Source organism: Tribolium madens, unplaced genomic scaffold (assembly GCF_015345945.1).
Source record: "Tribolium madens isolate multiple individuals breed KSU strain unplaced genomic scaffold, Tmad_KSU_1.1 Scaffold_11;HRSCAF=98;Tcas5.2_LG3b, whole genome shotgun sequence".
Taxonomy (NCBI): domain Eukaryota; kingdom Metazoa; phylum Arthropoda; class Insecta; order Coleoptera; family Tenebrionidae; genus Tribolium; species Tribolium madens.
In genome coordinates this window covers 3,797,422-3,815,669 of record NW_025400975.1, presented here as the reverse complement: position 1 = coordinate 3,815,669, position 18,248 = coordinate 3,797,422, and the positions used below count along the sequence as shown (strand labels likewise).

General features: G+C 29.6%; 2 protein-coding genes across 3 annotated transcripts in view; both read right to left on the bottom strand.

The window, feature by feature from the left end:
* LOC123004305 (parathyroid hormone/parathyroid hormone-related peptide receptor-like) overlaps positions 1-8,561 on the bottom strand; it is a 30,112-nt gene extending 21,551 nt beyond the window's left edge. The window contains exon 1 of one of the 2 annotated variants that reach the window (XM_044397516.1): positions 8,520-8,561. The gene's annotated coding sequence lies outside the window, so the exon portion shown is untranslated. Of the gene's footprint in view, positions 1-8,345; positions 8,451-8,519 lie in introns of those variants that run through there. The other variant, XM_044397509.1, reaches the window with a different exon arrangement.
* Positions 8,562-16,646: 8,085 nt separating this feature from the next.
* LOC123003600 (sialin) overlaps positions 16,647-18,248 on the bottom strand; it is a 7,676-nt gene continuing 6,074 nt past the window's right edge. The window contains exons 9-10 of the mRNA XM_044396467.1: positions 16,973-17,058; positions 16,647-16,923 (exon numbers count right to left, since the gene is read on the bottom strand). Coding sequence (XP_044252402.1) covers positions 16,708-16,923; positions 16,973-17,058 — 302 coding nt within the window. The 3' untranslated portion in view covers positions 16,647-16,707. The remainder of the gene's footprint in view (positions 16,924-16,972; positions 17,059-18,248) is intronic.

Below are 18,248 nucleotides of genomic sequence, written 5' to 3'. Positions count from 1 at the left end.
CAAAATATGATAATATATTATCTCATTAACTAATTCTATCTCAATTCTAGAATTAAAAAAAAAAAGGTGCGGTAGTCAGTTTTTTWTAAAAAACTTCACTTTAAACTGATTATGAAAGTTTTGCGGTAAGTTTAGCAACACCTCGAAATCAAAATGGAAAAGCTGTGTCCCAGTCACAAAACTTTTCCAACTTTGGCTTTGATTAAAAATGGAACAAACAGAAGAAATATGAAATAGGATTAAATTTGTCGCATGGTCGAGTAATGAATTTTTCTGTTAGAGCGATTTAGCTCCTCGGAAGTGATTAATTACGATGGTAATTAATTAAAACTGTCACCTGTCTCGGTTACAAGAATTTTGTATTTTGGGCTTAATCAGTCATTCTTGATGTTTTACGTCTTGAGCTGAGATCAAGTCAGAAAGGAGTTATAAAAAAGTTATTCAAGAGGCTCCTCAACATTTCATACACTTATCCTTGCAATAACTTTTGAAATTTATAGAAAATGTTGCCTGAGAGGACGCTCAGATTACGTGTACACATGCAACCTTACGTAAATTCCTCCGGAACTACTTTATTAGATAAATTTTCATTAAAAACAAAATCCCGGACAAAGTGTTGTACTAATCATTGCTAATATGTAATTACTAGTTGGAAACTAAGTAGGTAGACCGCCCTTCTACCTGTTAGATTTAATTAGACGCCTAATAATTCAGTTAGCAGCTAATTGCATGCTACCTGCTTCAGAGAGGGCTAATGATTTCAGGGTATTTTTCAGTGGGCCCAAAGGGTCTAAATCCGTGTTGATATTTAATCAAAGATTTGCAGGAGGGTCTCATTTGCTTAAGTGTTGTTTGATGTTGTGGAGCGAAAGGGTGATTGCAAAATCGCGATATTAAAGTTTCGGATAGGTGTAGTATCGGTTGTTTGAGTTGGAAAGGAAATTTTAGGGAAATGAGGGTGACGAGGGAAAGTTTTAATGGATGCTTGCTATTCTGATAGGGTTGAAATTATTATTCATTCTAATGATAGAATTTAATAAGTTTTTATATTTCTCAATTATCATCAGTTTTTGTGCATTTGTCATTTAGATGTAATTATCTTAATTAAAYATTTTCTAAAAATAGCTTTGCTGGATATTTTCAAGCAAATACAGTTTTGACAATATCTTTGTGAAGTTTTATGCTAAAAATAAAGAAAATGTAATTTCGTTATAATGGAAATAAAATCTAAAAAAACAGTCATGCTTTTTTATTACATGGAACATTTAAAAGGAGAATTTATTAATTTAATACAACGTGGAATATAATACCTTTTAGTTGAATATTTTTTTATACTGTTTGTAGGAATATCTCAAGTCGTATCTCCAAGTACRAATCTCATATCGGTAACTTCTRTTACATATGTATTGTAAAAATTATTATACAATTAACTGATATAAATAATTAAATCATTGTTCTAAAACAGAAAATCACAGCTGATAATCACGCTATTATTATCAATTAAATTTATTTTTCCTCATAGTGTTTGTAATCTTTATTGATATTTTGTGTTTTCATGTTTATTTTTAGAGGGTTTGTGCTAACAGAATGATAAATTTGCGAACCTACGTACGCAATATTTTGTTCCCATTTTTATTTTTTAGAAAATATTTTATTTTAACACCTATGAAAAGCAACAAGAATTGTTTTGTTTGTTGATATAAATTGGGAAATTTGAAAATTTTTAAATTATYATTTAGACATCTACTTACTGCATTGTTTTTATAAAACAAATTTTAAAATCAGAAAAATCAATTTTATTTTGAGATAATTTTTTTTTATAACGGTTTAATTCTAAGCTATATTTTTTTCTGAACCATTTTATTGAATTAATATTTTTCAACGTTTTTTAAATCTCAAAAGGGCCACTTTAAGCTATGATAAAGTAGTTTCTGCTCCAGCATTTTGTTTAGAAGTGTTTAAAGTTCAATTATTTTGGTGTCGGACTTATCACAGCRCAATTAACAATTCACAAGGGACTAACGAACTTTAATTTTTCGCTTATCACCATTGTTTGTAATTCTCGTAACTTTATCTACATGGTAATATGGTTTAGATTAGTTATATAGTCAATTTCCTTTAGTTATAGTTATCTACATTGGCTCAGAGAGAAGTTTCTATTTGAAACGTTGCCTTTATCTAAATTTTGAAGAGGTTGATTTAATTAAAATTGTTTTCTTATCAAAAATGGATCAGAAAGGAGGTAATTAGTCTACGACTTTCGATAGTTATTATACCCCACGGTTTCTCATAAAACTATTTATTAAAGGAATTTCCTGCCAGCAGCAGGCAAATAGCAACTCCAAAGTAGCGTCTGGTTACCTTCAGCGATGTTGAAAGTTGCTCTTCAAACTTAAATCACATTACGTAATAAAAGTAAATTATTTAAATCATTATTKTACACTTTTTTCTAGTTTTTCCAACTTTGATATCTCATGTCAGTCATGTCTCTTATTTTTCTTTAATGTTAGATTTGGTTTCATCTCCAGATCAAAATATTCTATTATTTATATAGTATACATGTTTTTGTGCACGTTTCTTATTACATTTTTGAGCTTGTGTTATATTTATAAAACACCTTCTACATTTCAAATGCGGCTTTTCATGCGAAAATTTCCCAGATCGATGTTTTCGCGTTTTCTGCAATAATGTTTATTACATTCTCTGCACTTTATAACTGGATTTATGTCATGAAAGCGGTTCACACAAAAAATATAAAAATCAGAATCAGGCGACATTCTCGTGAGTTGATTAATTTTATTTCGAGGAGCTGTCATTTCGGCATTTAAAATTTAAACAAAACATGTTTTTTCTGTGATGGAAAAATATGACAAATATTTGCAAATCAGAGCAAATTTCTAAACGATTGAACTTGATTACAAATGGGACGGGAAGCTCTGATTTAAGTACTGTATTAAAATGATGAATTGCATTTATTAGCTGCAAGAATGGAAGGAAATAGCGCAGGGAAATTAAATCATACATCATCGTTTCTTCGATTTTGTGTTAGGTTTATTCTAAAAAATTTTTATTAAATTAAATTTGAATTATAATTAATTGTTTATACTTACGAGATAAACATAGTAACATTTTTTTTTAATGGAAACCTACCACAATTTTTTTTGAGACAACGAGAATTGTTGCTGTGCAAATTTTTTTTTGTAGACCTGACACTTTTTTGTTAAAAAAATTTTTGACTTACAAGAATTAAAGAATTTTTTTGAGTAAACTACCAGTTTTTTTGGAAATAAATTAATAAATGTTTAGAGGTTGTAGAGGAGCGATGGCAAAAAAATCGCCTCAGTGAGACAAATCAAATGCACTAAATCATTTTTCAAAAAGTCCACAAACTTTGAACTAAATAATTTTTTTCTAATTTAAATGAATTTAAAATAGTTTAACTTTAAAAAATTATTACTCAATAACAATTAAGGCAGTTTCTTTAAAATAAAGATCATTCTAAAGGGATGGACTTGCTCTTTAGAGTGATATGCAATTTGTTTGTGTTCGACGAAGTTCGAAGTAAATTTGGATAATTTGGATCCCAACTAATAAAGAGATGGTGATAATGAAAAAAAATTACTTGTAGGTTTTTTCCCAATATTAAATTTAAAATTGCATATCATTCTAACGGGCAAGTCCATTCCTTTAGAATGGTCTTTATTTGAAGGAAATCGGCGTAATAGTTTTTGAATAATGATTTTTTAAAGTTAAAGTATTTTAAATTAGAAAAAAAATATTTAGTTCAAAGTTTGTGGACTTTAAAAAAATTGTGCATTTAATTAGTGTGTCTGAGACGAGCAAAATGATTTAAAACACGTCAAGTTGTCACGACATGCCCTTTTTTGTAGCCCTGTGTTTGTGCAAACAAATTTTTGTAGTCATTTTATTAAAAAAATTGTATAAGATTCGCCATTATACAAATGCAGCACTCTCGCTTTGCTCGTTCGTGTTTCAAAAGATGCTTGTTGCATTCCCTACTATTGTTTCAGTAGTTGTAATGTTACACTAAGGGTAAAATAGTGCTTTAAATGTGTCGACTTGTAATTTGTTGCATATATAAATACAACCTCTAAACTAGAAACCTTTGAATGCATCACTTGCTCTATTCACACATCAAAACCACTCAAGTTCTCATTGAACCCTTACCAGTTATTAGAAACCTTCATTACAAGTAATACACACAACATTGAACTGTTTTTGACAGGCGCTATACATGCCTTGTTAAAACAACACGGCCATAAAAACCAACGTATTCATTTACTTCCGCCTCTTCTTGATTCCTCAAATTTCGATTAAAGTCAAAGTGTGCATTTTATGAGGAAATTCTTCTCGGGAAAGCGGTCAGGACCAGTAAAACCCGCGAATACCGTTTTTTTTTTGGTACAATTACCTTGAAAATGATTTTTGCATAAATAAGAAAAAGTGTTTATGTTTATCATGTCAGCACACCATTTGTAATTGTCGTAAAAACGCAATCAGTGGAATATTTTTATAGGCTAACAATAAATATTCCAATGAGGAAAATACTGTGTTCTAGTATTACTCTAATAAAAGGAAAACATCTAAAAGGTCATTGCCACGTTTAGAYCACTCCAAACTTCTCAGGAAGAGTAAAATTTGTAATTTGTTTACTTAAACAAATATTTCGCACACATGCTTGAACTGCTAGACATTTATTGTGCATAAYATATTATTTTTAGCTTACTTTTGAAAGTKTTCAAGGTTTGAAGACTAGACGCTGAAAAAGTCAAATAACCCATCATTTTACTCGATTAAGGCCGATAATGCAGTCGACAAAGCAGTGTAAGAGAGCAACAAGTTACAAAGCTCCACTTACGGGAGGTTTCAACAGAGTCCGGGCTTTGTGATCTTTAGTAAAAAATAACGAGGCGTTTCAAAATATTACACTCAGAAATCATAAAGCAGAATTTCTGTAATACGAGCGAAGAAATAAGAATCAAAAAAAGTTACTGTTTTGATTTTTTTAACATTAAATAACCCAAAACGCACGAGAATCTTTGAATTCCTGTCTTAATTTCGAAATATTTACTCTCATTTCGGGTCCCACCAAATGGGATATGAGTTAATTAAGTGAGTAAATTAAAATAATAATTCTATAAAATTTAATTAAACCTTTCAACTGCTTTATATGGCATAGATAAGAGAACATTTAGACGCATGTTATGTGACTTTTAATAGCTAAATAACACCTGCAATTGCGGTCGCGGTGGGAGCCACAATGACTTCCATTTTTCAGGGTTTAATGGACCATTAAACGCGTCTAAGGTGTTCTAACACAGGATGGCCTGAATCAATATTCTGTACAGGAGCTTTGATTCCAGTTTATATTCCAATCAGACTTGTTTCCGTTGATTAAGTAATGCAGTTTATTCCTTCTTTTTTYAGTTTTAAATTTTCAATTTTTAAGAGAGAAACTTTTTTTATACAGATTGTTCCGGCTAAACCCCACATTAGAAGTATTGAGAGTTTTAACAGTGATATTTATTTAAAATTTTGACTTATAGCTATAATCGCTTAGAACCAGTTCAATGAAAATATGCGTTTGAATTGCTCAAGTGATTTTGAGAGAGTTTTTATCATACTTTCCTATACCTAAATTTGACCGTTTTTAAAATATTTAGACTTTTTTGAATCTTTTTATTCGCATTTTATTCTTTCTCTTCAAAAATCGATAATTCTATCATTTTTAATTACTTTGAAATCGTATTTGGGCATATGAAAAATAAAAGTTAGACCTTTTCTTTCGTGTATTTACAATTGAAAAAATAATTAACTAATTTCCAAAATTTAAGGTTACGTTTGGGAAACTTCAAATACCCGTAACTGATTTTTTTCAAATGGAAGGCCTCAATTTTTTTTTTCACTAAATGAAAGAGAATTTAGTTTTGCATCGATCTGTATCAACATTCCCTTTACCCAAATTTAATGATTTCCAAATTATTTTAACTTTTTTCACAATGGAAGAAATTCATTACTATCCCGCATAGCTTGCCATGTAAATATTTCCCAATGAAAAAACGCCAATTTTTTTTTTTTCATAATTATGTTATTCTTTTCGTAAATACAAATTAAATTTATTTAATTTAAATTTGAATAACTTTGATATTCTATTTTTTTATTATCTATATGAGAACCTGTACTAAAGTAGCTATGGCTAATGAATTTCTTACAATATCAAAAAAAGTTACTATTAACTTGAAAACTATCAAACATAACTATAGGAAATGTTAATACAGATCGAAGCAGAACTTAATTTTTATTTAGTAAAGTGTCTTTTAGAATGTAAAAAACAATGTTTGGGTCACTTCGAGTAGCTTCAGGTCGGTTCAGGCCACTTTAGGCCACTTCGGGTTACTTSGGATTACTTTGGCTTGAAGTAAAAAAAAAGTGTTAAATGTACTAACTTTTTGATTTTCAAAAGAAGAAAAATTCTTAAGGAAATGTTTAAATTTAGTAGTAAAAATGCCAATCGAGACGTTTCAAAACATCGTGCTACAAAAGACAGTTGGGGAGACTAAGAATGTGTCAGATGTACTGGATTAAAAAATTTTTAGACTTTCAAAAAAACATTTAAAAATTTCTTAAAGAAATGTTGAAATTAAAAAAAAATGCTACAAAAGACCCAGTTGGGGAGACCAGATGTACCGAAATAAAAAAGTTCTAGATTTGCAAAAAAACATTTAAAAATTTCTTAAAGAAATGCTTAGATCAAAAAAGACATCGTGTTGCAAAAGACAGTGGGGGAGACTAAGTAAGTATCTAGAAATACCAGTATAACAATTTTGCAAAAAAAAAACGTTTAAAATTTCTTAAATAGGAATGCTCATATTTAAAAAATGTAAATTGAGACTTTTCAAAATATCATGCTATTCTCCTTTATTTAKTGAAGAAAAAATTGGGGTGTTTTATTTAGAAAAATTGAGTTAAGATTATTTAAAGTTTCCGCTTTGACGGTTTGTTAATTATTTTTCCAATCATGAATACACCAAACGAAAGATCTAACCTTTCTCTCTTGTATACTTAAATACGGTTTCAACATAATAAAAAATGTTATCGATTTTTGAATAAGCAGATTTGGATTCAATTTTTTTTAAAAAGATCTAAATATTTTAAAAACGGTTAAACTTACGTATATGAAAAAAACTCTTTTAAAATCACTTAAGTAATCCAAAAAAAGCAATGAAAAGCATACTCCTAGCTTTTTATTTAAAATAACGAAGTTGATATTTATTTCTGGTGTATCAGGAAATGACGCCATTTTGAAAATATTTTTATTGAGCACAACCTAACCGATTATGACTATAAACAAAATTTTAGATAAATATCATTGTTAGARCTCCTAATACTTCTAATGTGGGGTTTAGCCGGAACAGTCTGTATAGGGTGAATCAAAATTTAAGACTTGTCCAAGTTTAACCAGGTTTTGATAAAAAAATTAAAGACGAGTAAAAATTTTTCTTCTTTTTTCACGTAACTAACTGAAAGARCTGTTTTTAATTATTTTTATTTAATATTGGGTGATTTTAAGGTAAGTGCAAATGTTATAATAGTGAAACTCAAAAAAAAATCAAAATAACTATGCTTTCACTTTGGCGTCGGAAAAATTGTTAAAAAAATTCAATATAAGCAAAGTTTGAACTTTTTGAGCACTTTATCCTAAAGTTTACATTTAAGGTAATGAAATCAAGAAAAAAAATTGTTCAAATTTTTACTATTTTATGATTTTTTTTATAAATGAGGAGAATTTCTGTGTGCCTGTTTTTACTAATTTTAACCCAATTTTTAAAAAAAATTTGATAGATTTTAAAGAACTAACCTCAGACATCTTATTTGTTTACAATTTGAATTAATAAGTTAAAAGCTGCGCCCTAAATTTAAATTTAAACAAAACCCTCTGTATAACTAAAACTATAAACGTTCGGATGAGGCAAGTTATTTTGACTTTTTAATAAATCACCCTGTATCTGAATTTTTATACAATCATCTTGTTTGTATAAAAGAAGTTTTTTGGTGTTGAATTTTAAATCTATATCAAAAAAATAGAAATTCATTAATTTTGAGTTAATTCACTGTTTTATTAAAGCAGACAAAGTTTTTTATTAATTTTTCAATTACTATTAATTTTGTAAACGAGAGTAGATTTCACATTTTGTAGTTGTATTTTTTCTTTGAAACTGAATAATTCCAGCCCAAAGTCGCAACAACACCGATGTTTATTTAGCTCTTCTCTCGCATTGCTCACCTAACTAAATTACCGATTTAATTTGGTCCACAAAACTCACGTCTGTTGCAGATCCGTCCACAAGTGCAGTCAATTACATCGCAATCAAAACTCAAATAATGTTTTGCATATTTCAGCACCTGACCGTAACTTGGTCACCTTTCACTTTATCCTGAACCAATTTATTTCAGCCGCAATTTCAGCCGTCACTCTGACACCAAATTCTTTTTCCTACCTTCGTTGTTCTTCGAGGGGTTGACGTCGTTGGCGGCGACGGCGGCGAGCGGCGTCGGAGTACCGCGACGTACTGTGATAGTGAGTGGCGTCGCGATGAAAACGTGAGCGCGWTCGTGCGCTACAGAAAATTTTCTGATTGGCGATGGAACCCGGATTAATCCGGGTGTTTTTTGCATTTATATACAGGTGGAAATTTCAGCTCATTCGAAGGATTTCAGGGATTTGTAATTAGACAAGTTAATCTGATCGAGATTGATGGAAATWGATGAAACGCTGATTTGATTTTTTCCTTAATTAATTAGTTTGCTAAAGCGAGTAATTAGAGCTAATTTCAAAAAGTCAACAAAGAAAAATTTGTTTAATTTACAAACAACTATTTTTGATGAAGTAACCGAATTATAGAATAATTAAGTAATCTAGAAGAATTGGATTAATTTGAGACACAAATTAGTCAGAGTATGAAGTTATAATATATGCAGTGTTTCAATGTATGAAGCTAATTTAATTTATTGTGGGTACGAGTTTTAATTTYAAAAAAATGATTAAAATTTATTCCAGGCATTTTAAGTTTTTGGATGATTTTTACAAGCTTTATAAGTATTTATTTTAATTTTTTCGCAATATTCGTGCTAGCTTGTTACTGTAATAGCGCAGATATTAATCAAATACTGAAGTAATCAATATTTGAGCAAATAATCTGCGAAATTTACTTTAACTCGTTTTATTTTTGAAATATTAAAATTCAATAAATCATCACATAAAATGAGCGGCGAAAGGTTTATTGAGAAAGTGTCACATGTGCTCTCAATAAAAATACTATAAATTTTACATTTTTAATATCGTTTTAGTGGTTACGCAAATTGTTCGAGCTAAGTGAAAAGCTCGAGTTACAGCTGAAAGGGTTTTCAATTGATGAAAAATTCGATTAGATATAAATCTATTCTGCATTAAGATGTTGACTCGTTGCATTGTAAATCCCAATAGTGTGTAAACAGCAATGTTAGTAAAGCTGTCGTTTAAGCTTAACTTTGCTTTCACGTGTGTAGTACATATGTCACTGAAAACGGATTCAAACTGATAAACATAAACTAGAATCAGACGTATTTTTAAGCGAATTTGGAAGAAAACATGTTAGCACTCGTGGAAATCGTGGCATTGAAAAATTGAGATTTTTTCAAGTATGAAAAAGAGAATTAACAATGGAATAATTTAGATAAACGCAATTAGTAATTACGAAATTCAATTTACTTAAATGGCAGCGTCCCCAAGGCCCCGAAACTCTAATCCAACTTCAAAAAACTATAAAAGCAAGCTGTTTTAACTCGATTTCGCTCGAATTCGAATAAAAATTGCATCGCCTCAAGTTCCTTTTCATCTCATTTTAAACAATAAAAATTCACCAAAGCGAAACGAGATTTATCAACGAAAATTTAATAATAAATAACACAAGATCTGTTTTTAGCCACAAGCGAAATATATTTTTCAATTTGCAGCTTCTTCATATTTTTTCAGCCAAATCTCGATCTTGTCAGGAGTGAAAAGGAAATAATGTGTGAGGCGATAATTATTTGCAGTTCWGAACTGTCATGAACATTGGGTGATATCCAATTTGATTCGAAGACCGCTCTGTTATTTACAACCCACTGTGTGACAATATTTTAGTGTGAAGAAGGGTTAGTCGAAAAAATGGTAACGAGATTTTGTTAGGACGTGTTTGGGGTTGCGAATGAAATCTTGACTTACCCTTTATTTATTAGATTAGTCAGCTTTCTGCGATTTTCTAGCCCCTCTTAAGAATTATCCTTCTCTCTTATTCTTAGAGAGGGACACACTCGCTGTTTATGGGAATTTTACGACAAGGCAAATTAAATTATTTTTATGTCAGTCGATGATGTGTTTCCAGAATTTTATCATTATTGTGATCAATTTAATTCTATTGTCAAAAATATTGTATTATTTAAAAAAAAAATTGCAAGAGTTATTTCATTTAAAAGAATTATGTACAGAAAACTCATGAATGTATACTTATTGTATTATTGTAATACAGTTCATTATTTTTCAAAATTTTTTTTGTTATGACTAAATGTCACAAGAAAAAGTTTTACTTTTTAACCATGGAGTAAAAATTTTACTTTTGCTCCTAAGCGTTTTCATTTTTACCATGAAATTTACTGTGACATTTACCAATGTTATCTCTTTCTTGTTTTTTTGTTTTTTAGCAATTTCTGGAAAGGTACATTGTAATCATCAATTTTCGACATTTTGCACTACTAACTGCCCTAGTCATGCACTAGTTAAATTAATAAACACTTTAAAAATTTTAACACCAATATCAATACTGACGCGTGATGTTTGTTTAGAAGCGTTGTTATAATTTCAATACCTGCAAAGCGTTCTGATTATTTTGTTTATTTACTTGATAATTATAGCAGTGCTCTTTAATCTTGATCTGAATACGTTTGCGATAAAGCTTCATTATTTGCCTCACTACGTTTGGCAAAAGAAACGTTCAGTTCGCCACTTAAACTGTCACTTTTACTCCTAATAAAATAATATACTATTTTGTTCGGTATATTTTTTTAAAAATTATGATGTGTGAAAAGAATAAAAATGTAACTGTTTGTGATTTTTTGCTTTCAATATCTTTTCGATTTTATGTAAGATATTAGAATTTTGAAACCTTTCATTTCCCATATAACGAAAAAAACAACACTTTTTTCCAATATCGGTAAATAAATAGTTGCTAATAGTAATACATAAATATTTTTTTTAAAAAAAAACAACACTTTTTTCCAATATCGGTAAATAAATAGTTGCTAATAGTAATACATAAATATTTTTTTTTTCATTTTTAAAAAGTATTCTAGTTAATGATTTTGCTAACTGATGTCAGCATCTTTTAAATTCTGTAGAAAATCCTTGTCATTTCATTTGAAGTAATAGTTTTAAGGCGTCGTAAAACTAAGAGCGATTATTTTTGGTAATAAACTTCAATTGCACTTGRCGAAATCCCTAGAGACTGGATTTATCGTAAATATTTTATTTTTTTAAAGCAATTTAATATCGTCTTCGTATTTCTATCGTTGCAAAGAATTTCARCGAAATCCTAAATGTGATTCAGGAGTTGAAACAATTTTTTCTTATTTTGATATTTATTTTTGAAGTTCTTTATAGATTAATTAATTAGTGAATGAAAATAATAATTTCCCCTCAAGCGAAACATATCTCCTTTTMAACTCGATCTGTTTCAGAAGTTTCAAGGAGTCATAAACTTTGGTTGAACTTTTCTTGTTTCTTGAGTTTGTTTACGCTTAAATTACCGTGTTCTTCGATCTAAATTATAATTACAATTTAAATCAAATAATTATTTGATGTTTGTCCTTATATTTTCCCTTTGAGGAAGTTTTTGCGTGTCAATATAAATAACATTCCGGCCTTGGTATAATAACATCGATTAAACAAAAACTAAATTAAATTAAATTTCGATCATAATTTTCTCGATTTATCTCAAGTCCCCAAAGACCTGGAAGTCTTTGAGCAAAGTAGAGTTCATCCCTATCGACATATTCGCAATTCCCTTTATCTTTGGTCTTTTTATTGTAGTGTGATGAAAGGAGCGAAGCTTTTTTATTCCGTGCAATGTTTTTCGATTTTCTCGTCATTGCGATTAATTCCAGGTCAGATACTGAAATCCTTCCTTACAACTTATTTGTAGTTAACGTGTTGTTGCGTCGAATTAATTACAGCTGATATTTTTCTAATGCAGACATAAAAAGTAGATAGAGTTGCGCCGGCTAGTAAACAAATTTAACGTCAAATTTGACGTCTCGGTGCACTTTTTATTTGGGCAATTACGGCGAAAAGAGCCACTCTCGAGAGGGTTCGTATATAAACCTCTTCAAACGTGACAAAAGACAAATTTTCCTGAAACATTTTTCAGTCAGTGAACTTTTCGTGTCGATAATTCAGTGGCGGTGGCTGTATCGAATCTAATTTACGGAAACCTTCCAACTAATCAAATTTAAAAAGAAATACAAGAAATGAGGAAATAACTTTTCAGCCTCTAATCATTTTTCAATATTATTTCAACTAATTAGCAGACCGACGCTCTTGTAAAAATATTTTTCTAGAGAGAAAACTCCATCACAAGCTTCGCATTTTTCTTTATGATTTTCTTTACCTATCATTTTGTATTCTAGGATCGTCCGCTTACTTGCAAATAGCATTTTAAAGCAAATTAAATAACGCTTCATTTTTGTACAAATAGCTCGCAGGACGGAAGGAATTTAAATGGGACAAGTTTTTTTTTTTCGTAATTTTAGGGCACTTAAACGGAATTTATGAATTTTTGAGTAAGTTTGTGAAATTTAATGGACTGATGAAATTAATCTGTTAGGTTTGTAAGAGAGTGTTCTACCACTTGTGAGCCAAAAGAAAATATTTATTCTACGATACGAAATGAAAATGAAATTATATTTTCGTGGTTAGGAGTGTATTTAATCAACTTCACAAACATTGTGTTTAACATAATACAATTTTCTTTTCTTAATTAATATTATGTATTTTTGCGCAAAAAAATTGTTATTTTTTTACTTATTTAAACTGTTTTCTTTCTGAGTTTTATTTCTTTGAGTGTGTTTGTCTTTTGCTTACTTTGGAATGAGTCGACGAAGCTTCCACCTAATTTGGCCCAAATCATAGACAGAGTTTCTATTAGCGCCAGAGACAAAATTCGAATAGATTATTCTTCCGGAATACCAATTTCTAGTGTAAACGTTATTATTCGGTTTACTCGCCCTGCWAAACAATATTCACGATTCATAACTGTAAATTACAGCTTTCAGCATTATTAACGCTCGCATGACACAAATGAACGAGTTTTCGTTTAATTTCACAGAAAACAATAATTAATTTTATTCTGTTCATTAAATCTGGACTTGTTGGACGTATATTTGACCAAACTGTTATGAAAAATGTTTATTCTGTAAATGAAACAAAACATCAAAGCTTTGAAACCGGTTGTTTACTTACAACGTGAATCTAGCCAATCAAATGAAAGGGTGTGGTGGCTAATTATTTTTGATTGTGGTTGCTGTTTTCAGACCTTGGTCTTGTGAAATTGGAAAGTAGACGCGAAATTGTAACACAAATATGCAATTATTTATAGGTGTTGAAGGTTTGCTACGACATAACTATAAAAATGTAAAAAACACATTTAAAAATGAAATTAATGATGATGGTCTATTTGATTTATGTGGTCTGTAAATTGTCACTCTTTCAAAATGTCAAACTATAAAAAATCAAGGAGGGAGAATAACCAATCGGAAAAAATTGTCTAAATAAATATACTGATTCGGTAACAAATAAAACTTCTCTGAAAATTCTACGCCAACCACTTCGCTCAAAAGCACAAAAGAACTTCGTTTCGATAAATATTACAACGACTTTCACGCTTCCTGTAATCGTGTTCGGTCCGATTATGCTTTGGAAACTTTTCTGAATTTTTCAATTTCCTTTAACAAAAACCGAAACTGAATTATTCGAATTTATCTCTGAAACGCATAATTATTGTTGTTAAATTCACGGCCGATGGTCCTGAAAGAGCGTTGTTTTTGTTAATTAAATGAAATTAGATAGGTTTCCTGGTGCTTTGAACAAAACAAAGTTGAAGTCTCTGCTTGAGGCTTTCATTGTGCGAAAATCGAAATGTTGTCTAACAAAATGTGAGCAACTGGTGTTTGAGTTTGGAGGAAATTTTACTATTTTAGAGAGGGATGCTCTGAAACAAAGCTATTTTCTTTAGTAAAACAACTAAAACATGTTTTTTGTGAAGCACAAATTAGATTTTGTTGAAGTTTCCTCATTATTTTTATTACTTCGTTACCTTTAATTAATTAACGTTTTATGGACTTTACAAGACTCCAGACTTAAAAATAATCATTTAATTTGATTTTAGAATTTTTGATTTTTTGACAACTACTTGTCGTAGAATGTTTTAACCACTATTTTGTATAAAAAAAACATATTTTTGCTACTTAAAGTGTTTTGCACACTTTAGTATTTAACATAATGGTATATTATGTTAACAAACATTACGCGTCAGTATCGGAATTTGTGACTAGTGCAGTTAGTAGTGCAAAATGTCGAATACTGAGGATTTATGGAAATTTCTAAAGCAGCGAAAAAGACAACATTACTAAAAGTAGTCACTTTTTTGACGTCTGCGGAATTTTTTTTTATCTTAAAAACGGTAACACCATATTGGAGACAGAATATGTTTAATGTGAATATTGGATGATTTTATTTGTTGAGGATTTTTGTGGAAATGTAGATAAAAAGGTTGTCTGCATGAAAAAAGCGGATTTGTGGATTTATTGCCCCATTTCGATGATGGCTGTTTTGACGCTTGTAGTATTAACTTTTTTGTAACGTACGTTTCTTGCTTAATATTTATGACAATTTGAAATACTTTTGTGAGCAACAAACAGGGCCATAAGAAAAGTTATTTTTCATTTCTCTCAAAGGAATTTAAGTTGGAGCTTGACATAATTGAATATTTTGTGCTTGGATGAAAGCTCACGAAATTCTTTTTACTTTCATGATTTACACGACATGTGGGTCCAATTATCATTAATTTAAATGAATTCAGCTAAAGCTGAAAGCCCTTTTGGTGGGTGGTATTTAATTTCGTTTTCTCTTTGATAATTATTTTAAATTGAGAGAATGTAAGTCAGAAATTACCGGAATATTTTACCGGAAAACTCGCACTGGATGAGATAACTTGTGACACATTCTTAAAATAGTTCAAATCGTTGGAAAATCTCGTTTCAGGAACTTGTATTTATTTCAAACTATCCAAAGCTTGTATGACAGTTGTAAAAGGATTGAGGAATAAACTCTTGCAGAAACTAGAAAATGTTCACTTATAAATAGCTTGTAATAAAATTCTAGGGCAGATTTTACGTGTCTAAAGTTACAAGGGGAGGTTTTACGGTTGGAATCATTTTAGTTTGGTGTTTATCTACGATTTGGTTTAATGATTCCGGCTGAAATGTGAGCCGGACTGGATGCACAACGTTAAATGGATGAGGTTAGTTAACTGCATGTCAGTTTAGATCAAAGAATTCAACAGTAATGAACACAGGGTTAAATCAGATTTACTTAGAGTGAATTTTCGCATCAAAATAAACAAATTTGTTTAAAATTTTTTGAAACGTTGTGATATTTGGCTTGATTTGCCTTTTGCAATAATGCGCCAGGAAAATATTAATATTTTTCCAAAAAAAGTTTTTTAGAAGAGTTAGGTTTGAATCGTTTTTTATGACGTTTATGAAAATATTGTTTGATTATGTGTGAATTTTTGACGTCTTAAAATGTGTGGCGGTTTTAGGTAACATTATTTTATGATTGATGAAACGTCATTGCCAGGCATTTGGTAAAAAAGTGTGCACGAAATGTGTGTAAGAACTTAAGACTTTCATTAAAAAGTGTTTGATAAAAAGTTTCAAAATCTAAAGGTGAAAATATTGCTCGATGTTGCAAATCAATTAATAAACGTCTAATGCTTTTTCAGTACTTGCAGTAAAAAGAAAAAGTGAAAATTGCTACATTAATTTTAAAACTGTACATAAAAGCGAAACTTGTAATAAATTAAGCTTACTACAAAAACCTCTTTACCTCTCATAATATAAAAGTTTTGATGTGTAGGTAATTTAATCTATCATAAGTTGCAAAAGACTCAATCGATAATGTTTTTTTGTTTTTAGTGGAAAATGCAATCGCCTCTAATATAATTAAAACAAAATAATCGAAAATTATTTTCACATTTTTATGTTATTATGTTACGAGATATGTTGTTTTACGGTTTTTAGTTCATTTTAATAGGAAAGTTTACAAAGCAAATAGATGCGTTAATTAAATTTTTTGCGACTACTGCAAGCGAATGCATTAATTACTTTTGTATTATTTACACAAAAATCCGGGAAATGGTTATCGTGCTTAGGCAACCCAACATACAGAGTCCGGAAATCCGGAGCTATGATTCGGTTTTATAAGTTTTTCCAAATTTAGTACGTGTGCTACGATTTTTGTAATAAAACGAAAAGTGAAATAAAACTAATTCAAAAACACAACAATTAAAATTTTATTACTTTACAACTGTAGAAGCAAAACATTAAAATTTTTTTCTACTGTTTAATGGTAACGCTTTGTTCATTCTTTTCTTCTTCTTTTTCTTCTTTATTTTTTATTGAAATTAATTCAGATTCATTTTTGGTTTTCTTAACATCAGGAGAATTCCATGGTTGAAGATCAGATGTGGCAAACAACAGATATAAAACTCCAGAACTTACTAACATTCCAGTAGAAACAAAAAAAACTTTTTGCCATTGCTTGACGGTTTGCTGAAAAAATTAATTGTAATTGAACGAAATTAAAATAATGGTGGATTACGTTTTGGAAAGTGAATTGGCCGACCACTGCTGGTGTTAAGAAGCCAACAAAAGCGGCGACTGAGTTGACTAGTCCGAGTACAACACCTTTAAAAAAAAATTTTTTTTTTTTTTTGGAATCGCAATTCTTAAAACTATGTAACAGGAAGAAAAAACACACTTTACAGACTATTTTGCCAATTTAGGGATGATAGAGTCTGGAAAAGTGATACTTTACGGACTATTTCGTTTCGACGATTTAAGAAAAAAACATACAGGGTGTCTCACCGAGTTGAAAACGTCCATTAGTGACTTTTAAATGGTACAATTAAAAAAAATTATATAGGACATTGATAGATACTAATCTGGTCTATCGCCTAAAATTATTTTCAACTGTACAGCATGTCTCAAAAATAAGTTACAAAACAAACTTGTGTTTTTTTTAATGAAACACCATATGTTTCTTAGCGTTTTTGGATGTAGATTTTTATAACAATGTTTTTGAGCTACTTTTTTTAGTCGATTTTGCTTAGTTTTAAAAGTAAGACGATTTTTGACGAAAACATGCACTTATTAGAAATTTATTACACAAAAACTAAGACATCTAGAAATAGTTTTTTTACTACCGCAAAAAAGAAGGTACAAGCTATACGGTTGTAACATCTTAGTGTGTTGCATTTTCAAAGATAAAAAAATAAAGGTGTTTATTAAAAGTTCAATAACTTAGAAAATGAAACACCCTATTTATTGTTTTTGCATTTAAAAGGGTATTAAAATTATATACTTTTAGGTGTTTATAATAAATAACTAAAAAGATATTTAACGTTAAACATTAAAAAAATAATTACTATTCTTTCAGTAGCCAAAAAGTGCACAGTTGCACAAGAGATGGAAGAAATATCACTTAATAATCACATTTAAACTGAATCCATTATTTTTTATTTTTACAATAAAATAATTCGAATTTCAGTATTTTTAACGCCTTTAAAATCTCTGGATAAATCAACGTATAAGTGATCCGTGGTGGAATTACTATGGTTGTCATAATATCAACAATGCTCAGATATTGATAGGCATTGTTGCCAAATAATATTGAATGTTAAATATATTTTCATTTATCAATTCTAGACATTAAAAGTTTATTTTTTTAGATAGACAATTTATCAATCTATTAGATGCAGAAATAAAATATAGAGTGTTCCATTTAATTTTTTTAAGTTATTTAACTTTTAACAAACTTCTTAATTTATCAATCTTTACAAATGCAAAACACTAACAAATTGCTACAGCTTTAAATT